We start from the raw sequence: 7,480 nt of genomic DNA, 5'->3' as shown, positions 1-7,480 counted from the left end.
CTCGCTTTGTGCACTCTTTGGTTCCGCTGCTTAGCAACAAACGTGAGCGAGCTCGTGCGGTTGCCCGGTTAGCTTCCCCCCGTCGTGCTGCAGCGCAAGCTAGCTGCTGAAACGCACACAGGCTCGCGGACAGACAGCAATGCATTTCCATCCCGTAAACATCGTAGGTGTTCTTCAGTCGTCGACGTTAAATAAACTTTACCCGCTCCGCTTTGAAGCGGGAAACACTTGAGTTTCGCCGCAGTCCTTAGATTGAAACCACAGCGGGCCGGAGCGGAGAGGGTTTTTTTTTTTTTTGTGTTGTTGTTGTTTTCTCTCGGCTGGCTGGTGAGCTCATCTAACGCTGGCGGATGAGTTGATTTTACAGGTACGAAACACTTCTTTTTGTTGTTGTTGTTGTTGTTTGTTTGTTTATCATCCTCCCCGTTTGCTGTAGTTCATTTTGAACGGACTGCACCAGCTGCTGTTCAGGACTTGAAGAGCCTCCTGACAGCTGTTCAACAGGTCGTTGTCTCCAACCGGAAAAAAAAAAAAAAAAAAAAAAGGGGTCTGATTTCTGATTTCGGGCGAAGAAAGGAATTTAAAAAAAAGAAAAGTTGACTTCAAACTTAAGTCCCCTCACAGACTTATCCGATATGTGAGTTTGAGTAAACCGTGACAGAGAGGAGTGGCTCAGTTACATGTCGGAGCAGATGTTATTCCAGCTGTGCCCTGAGGTATTTATTATTACCTTCAACCGTCTGGAGGCCTGGACGAAGTAATGCTGAATCTGTGAACATGACTCACTGTCCAGCTGAAGGGTTTTCTGCACAATATCGCAGAAATCAGTCAGATTATATGCATTGTAATGCTTTTTTAAATTTATTTATGTTTAAAAAAATATGTGTAGTATGAATGGGGTGATTAGGAAAACCCCCTCGATGTAAACATTATGGAACAAAACCGGCTTTACTGGGTAATGAGTGCTCATCACGGGGAGGTATCTTTTTCAGCAGCCGTCCCCAAATATTTGAGAAATGACTGCGGTACAAGCTTGATTTATTATTTGTCTCGTTAGACTGTAGAAAATGCGCGATATAAATCACAGATTACGATAATAAGCAACCCAATATTTCCCAACGCTGTTACTGCTCTCCTCTAAATGTAAAATCACGTTGTTCTGGTCCGGAGCTCACAAAGCAACAGAGAGTACACAGCCAGCTTCACAACATCCCAACTTGGACTTGGAAGTTTGTATGATCCTCAAACTGATTTAGATGTAGAAATGATTACGCTTGAGATATGAAAGCACTGCAAATGTGTGACTTGGTTTGTGAGTCCGCGTTGAAAGAAAGGAGAGGGGGTCTTGAGTCTTCACTTAAGATGAGGTGGATCGACTGAAACGATTGCTGGGGAGAAATCTAAATGTACATTTTGATATGAATTGATTTTAAAATCCCAAAAGAGCAGGCTGTGTTATTTTACGCCATGTGTTGCTTGCGTGTCAGAACAACGTAGGCGTCATGCAGCTCAATTATAGTCGGTGAATATTGTTGGCTACCAGCTGGCATATTGTGACTCAAATGCAGACAGGCTGTCGGACGCCACAGTCACGCAGCAGGTTGCGAGTGTCCGCCGAGAACAGCTTTCCCACAATATGTTGTTTAGCGTTGCACTCAGCCACTACACACATGTAGCTGTTGCTATGTGCAGTCTGCTCTTTTCAGTCCTGATGGAAAAACAAACACGCTCCAGTCAGGTCGCCTGTACAATTTACAAGTCAGTTCAATGTGCATGCATATTAGTCTCGATAATTACAGCTGTTGTGTAAATAAAACCATTCATTAGAGCGCAGTGAAATTGTTGTTGAAACCCGTAGTGGTGAAAGTAAGCCAATTTCTATTTTGACAAGCTGTAAACGTTGAAAGGGGGTGACTTTGGGAGTGGTGACTGTCAGTTATATAAAATAAAACGGTTGTAAGGCTTTAGGCTCTGATAATTTCACTATTTTGACATTTAATACCAAAAAAAAAATCTCATTAATACAAAATAAGATTCATCAATTAGAAAAATAACCATTTGTCGCAGCTCAAGTGACGCAAGGCATCCTCTACGTTTTTGGTTTGTATGTTATTGCCTCGGAGAGTCGGAGGTATGCACTCGAGGAAACAGGAATAAAAGTGAGCAGGAGCCGAACAGAATACCTCCATGTGAATGACAGGGAGGACGGCGGGACGGGGAGGATACCAGGAGCAGAGTTTGATGAGTTTAAATACTTGAGGTCACCTGTTACAGGGAGAGCAGGAGAGAGGAGAGGAACAACCGGCCCGGCAGGGTGGAGCGGGTGGAGCGGAGGGTCAGGGGTGAATTGCGACAAAAGGGTACCGGGAAGGGGGAAGTTCACAAGACGGGGGTTAATAAAAGCAGAGTTCTTACACCTTAGCACACACCAGCGTCGTCAATGCTTCCAGCTGGAAAAAGTGAAATGCTACGATGCTTAAATATCCCGGATGGAGCCTCTAATCTGTTATTGATTCATTTTACTGATCAAATATAAAAAAAAAAAATTTTGTATTAAGTTATAGACTTCTGTTGATAATTCAAGTAGCATTTATAGAGGGCAGAACTTTGGTTGTAAATGAGACTTTACCAGCTCTTGTGCAGTAACCAACGACCACACTGCCGCAAATATGCTCAGACCTGACGTTGAGCGTATCTTTTCAATTATTCCATAACTGTAACTGACTTGACGGCTTCACCAAATCACAAGGTGTTAAATATTTAAGTTGCACACACGTGTTGTTATTTCTGTTGAATGCGTTTTACTTACAGTATCTGAACATGTGTCACGCTTGCATTCATGTTGCGTCTGTCTTCCACTTTCAGTTGGTTTATGTGTTTGTGTCACATCACTGAAACTACCCACTAGAGTGGAACCGAGGACACCAGCCAGACATCGCCACCATGTTGGAGGAGGACATGGAAGTGGCCATCAAAGTGGTCGTCGTTGGCAACGGAGCTGTCGGCAAGTCCAGCATGATCCAACGTTACTGCAAAGGCATTTTCACGAAGGACTACAAAAAGACTATTGGAGTGGACTTCCTGGAAAGGCAGATCCTGTAAGCGACTTGTTTCACAGAGGTTCCGTTTGTCTGATCAGTTGCAGCCTGTATTTAAAGTCTCTGGACAGTTTAGCCATCTGGTGTGACTGTGTTTATCTCCAAATATGCCAAAGTGGAAAAACACACACGTGTCTAATAAAGAATTGTCTAGTCAGCAATAACAAACACGTGATAAGCTGCAGATTAGTCAGTGCATATTCATGAATATTGGATCCTGTTGATCTCTTTTGTTGTGTATACTGCATGTCTGTACTTACACTCAGAAAGACTCATGAAGGAACAAGTGTGCTGACTTTGCGACTTTAAAAGGCATTAAAATGTATTACTTAAGACTGTCTCTGGTATCAAAATAGTGAAATATCAAATGGTGCCATGTTGTGAATTGTGGGCAGAGGCTGTCATTTTTTTTTTTAAGGAAGTTTATATGCTTAAAATAGAGTGGTGAAAATGTACAGGTCTTAAAATTGCTGGTTCGGCAAATGAACATCAACGTTACAGAAAAAAAGTAGTGTTGTTATTCTGACCGCAAAGGAATGATTAAGTCATTTTATTTCACTATCTGCTCCCTGTTTTAGCGTAAACGATGAAGAGGTCCGACTAATGCTGTGGGACACAGCTGGGCAGGAGGAGTTTGACGCCATTACCAAGGCCTACTACCGCGGTAAGATCCCACACCCCCCCCCACACACACACACACACTTGTACAAATATAACACTGCTGCGTTGGCTCACTGACCTCCCTGTCCGCTGGTATTTGTCACAGATTTTTATGATTCACTGGAAGCATGATTTTCAACCAAAGCACCCACACTAGCACTCGTGACACAGCTAAAAAGTGAACGCCCGAAAGAGTTGTTCCGTGTCTCCGCATCCTTCACAAGGATCGCGCATCACATTTCTAAACAAATTGATGAAGTAAATTTCGTTTCTTTGTTGCGTTCCAGGCGCCCAGGCGTGTGTGCTGGTCTTCTCGACCACAGACAGGGAGTCGTTTCAGGCTATTGACAGCTGGAGGGAGAAGGTGGAAGCAGAAGTTGGAGATATTCCCACAGTCCTGGTGCAAAACAAAATCGACCTTCTGGAGAATACTGTTATAAAAAAGTAAATAATGGATCCTCTCAAATAGTCAAATCAGTTGACCGTTAAGGACAAATAGGTAATGACTGAATTGTAATGAAAGGAGCAGACTTACCGGAAATGTGTTTTTCTCTTTACTTTGCATTGCAGCGAGGAGGCGGAAGCTTTGGCTAAAAGGCTTAAACTGAGATTTTATCGCGCTTCAGTGAAAGAGGACCTTAATGTCAACGAAGGTGGGTTCCTGAAAATGTGTTCTACTGCAAGCGAATCGGCGTCGCTCCGGATATTAACTGTCAAAACATTTCGTCTGCTTCTCTTGTTTTAGTTTTTAAGTACCTAGCTGAAAAGTATCTTCAGCGGCTCAAACAGCAAACTGCAGAGGAGACAGAAGTGGTCCACACCACCAGCAATAAAATAGGTAAGGAATCTTGCTCCAAGTCACTGTTCATGCTGCATTTAAAGTGTTTTTCTTTTATGTTGTTACATTTTTCCTAAATCTTTTTTTTTTTTTTTTTTTTTTTTTTTTTTTGTGTCTCTCCCCCCCAAAGGTGTCTTTAATACCACAAGTAGTAATGTGTGCAACCAGAGCTCCAGCAACGGCAGAGAAGTCATCACTTTGCGACCTAACAAACAGAGAACCAAGAAGAATAAAAATCCTTTCGGAAGCTGCATCCTACTCTAGAGGAAATCTTTACATTTTAGCGACTGACTTTTATTTCTAAGACTAGATTGGTCATTGTTGTATTCTATCGAGGTAGCCACAGTTAGAGACCAAAGCCTGCACAGACTGGGAAATAAACTACTTTAATAACCTGACGTTTAATCTGTATCTTAAACTGCTCCCCAACATTGATGGTTGTAGTTCCTCTGATTCAGCCTCGGTTCTTTATCGGGGATCTGCGCACTTTTGGGTCCTCTTTGCGGTCGACTCCAGAAAATGCAGCTGCAGTATGTTGGCTCGTTAACTGAACAACTAAAATGACGTCCGAGTGTGCAGGTGGACTGAGGTTCCTCTTAAATATGACTTGATATATATTAAAGCTCTCATCATATATGTAACAGCAAAGGTTGCACTCTTACTATATGAAAACATCCGCTCCTCTACGTGATTTTTTTTTTTTACAGTCACTCAAGTCTTGAGTTTGACATTTCAACTGTGCAATATGTTGGCATGCATTGTAAAAGATACACAGATTATTTTGTACCATATTTTTCTAAGTGACAACAGAATATGGTTCAAACTATACTGTTTATCCCTATGGAAGCCAGAGTGAAATCTCTGTGCGTTAGTATTTTTGTATGAAGCACAACAGTGTTGAATGATATTTAGTGCCAAATTTCCTCTTTCTGAGCTGCGGTTAAATATTAACACTGCAGTGATCTGGATGTAACATGGAATAAATAGAATGTGCTCCTATGTGTAACCAAATATCAATAACCACTGACACAAATATATATCTGCTCACACTTATTTACAGATTTGTTCACTCTTCATTCTTTCAGATGTTAATTTAATGATACTCTGACCTTGAGTCATAGTACTTCAAGTTATAATCACTTACAGCACTATGCTTTTGATTGTTTACATTTTTAACCATCCTTTTGTTTACTTTCTACAGCTTTGACAGCCCACTGGATGGCCTCAAGAGTACATTTTCACATCCTACTTAACCAGATTTCACTATATTTCTAACCTTTCCTACATCAAACTTGGTATGAAATTCTGCTTTTTTTTTCCCCACTTGTATTGTATCGTATTCATTTCTACTCTGTTAATATCACTTTTGTTTTTGATGGAAAAAAAAAAAGGAGGAGGAGTGCGGCCAGAAAGTTAGAAAAGCTCACTGCTCAGATATGTCTGTGGTCTGGAGTCTAGGGCAGAATGTAAACTGTCGCTCCCTGTAGGTATTACAAAAAAAAGTGCCCATCGGGATGGGAATCTTTGCAGATGAAGTGCTTTTGTGTGCCTGAACATGCAAAAAATAAGTATCTTCTCCCTAAATGAGGGCACTCCCAAAAAGATCTCTCAAACTAATGCCCGGTCTTAAATACAGCCAGCTGTGAGCTGTGTGTTATTTGCCTTTTCTGCCTCAAGCCTTTTTAATTTGTTCTTTTTTTTTTTTTTTTTTCTTTCTTTCGACAACTCTTTATCTGGAGCATATTGGTTTATCAAGCACAAAGAAAAATGTGATATGGGAAAGTCTTCTGTTAAATCTCCTGTCTGAAATGAGTAATATTTCATTATTACTGGTTACAGTTGTAAGTATTTTACATAAGTTCAACATACATAGGACATGAGTACACATGGGCATGCATGTTTTTGTCTTTCTTTAAAAAAAAAAAAAAAATCTCAGATCTATTTTCAAATAGGACTGAATTCATTCTTCCTCTTTTTTTTTTCATTTGATAATATATTGTGAAAATCCCAAAAGGTGCTTAAAATGTGTTCCACGGTTAAATCATTGATACTAAGATTGTGTCACATTTCAGGCTTTCTCATTTAAACTGCTGTTTTGAGAAAAGAAAGTGGCATAACTGTAACGCATGCAGGCCTTTTTTTTGTTGTTGTTGTTGTTGTTTAGATCAGTGAATGTTCAATCAACGCCTCGTCGTATGTTTACATTCTCCATCCATCGACCACCAGAAAGCATTTTAATCCCTCCTCTCGCGGTGAACCTGAAAATAAGGATTTCTCAAGCTTCCTCTCATTTGTACCATTGTGTTTACTTTGCATTTTGTCTGAATGGGTTTAGCGCACTTTATCATGAAGATGGCATATAATCTTAAAGAATCATGTTAAAACTAATCATACTCAAGTGCTGTCACTCAGGTGTAATCTTTGTCTCTTACTTTTATTCTACTTTTTCACTCATGACTTCATAAAACCAATTTTCTACATTTAGGTGGACGAACCATCACACTATGTACGCTTTCAGTTGGACAAAACGCGACACTGATTGCAGTTTTGTTTTTACAAATGTATCGCAACCCTAAATGTGCCACCTGAGTGTGCACCTGGTGTTATGTTTGGGAGGTAATGTTTGATGGCAATCTGACATAAATAAAACTTTACTTTTTTTTTTTCTTGGGCATCCTTTGTATAATTTAATGTGACAAATACTCTCCTGCCAGTGGAATCTTTTAACCAAACTAGAAACATTGAAAACATTTTTTGCCTGGAGGTGCATTTGGATAGAGACACAACAGATATCTCAGAAATGTAAACGGTGTTGGTAAAAGACGGTGTTGCTGCCTGTGCCTTTTTTTGAAGTTAATAATTCACCATAGCGGATGCTGAAGTT

The 7,480-nt window shown here is 40.5% G+C and overlaps 1 protein-coding gene across 3 annotated transcripts; it reads left to right on the top strand.

Moving 5' to 3' along the window:
• The first annotated feature begins 37 nt into the window (after positions 1-37).
• On the top strand, positions 38-7,268 carry rab23 (RAB23, member RAS oncogene family). Of its 3 annotated transcripts, none has more exons than XM_069144839.1 (7): positions 38-367; positions 2,909-3,098; positions 3,677-3,762; positions 4,046-4,202; positions 4,329-4,411; positions 4,504-4,596; positions 4,727-7,268. In XM_069144839.1, exons 2-7 carry the CDS (start codon positions 2,944-2,946, stop codon positions 4,858-4,860), a joined length of 708 nt encoding a protein of 235 aa, XP_069000940.1. In that variant the 5' UTR covers positions 38-367; positions 2,909-2,943; the 3' UTR covers positions 4,861-7,268. The 3 variants fall into 3 exon arrangements, with proteins under 3 accessions (XP_069000940.1, XP_069000941.1, XP_069000938.1); XM_069144840.1 differs by having other exon boundaries at positions 2,866-3,098; positions 5,798-7,268; XM_069144837.1 differs by having other exon boundaries at positions 39-367; positions 2,866-3,098.
• Positions 7,269-7,480: the final 212 nt, after the last annotated feature.

This window comes from Embiotoca jacksoni, unplaced genomic scaffold (assembly GCF_022577435.1).
Source record: "Embiotoca jacksoni isolate LCO1_2020_lvr unplaced genomic scaffold, fEmbJac1.0.p SCAF_12, whole genome shotgun sequence".
Taxonomy (NCBI): domain Eukaryota; kingdom Metazoa; phylum Chordata; class Actinopteri; family Embiotocidae; genus Embiotoca; species Embiotoca jacksoni.
This window is presented reverse-complemented; position numbering and strand designations above follow the sequence as displayed.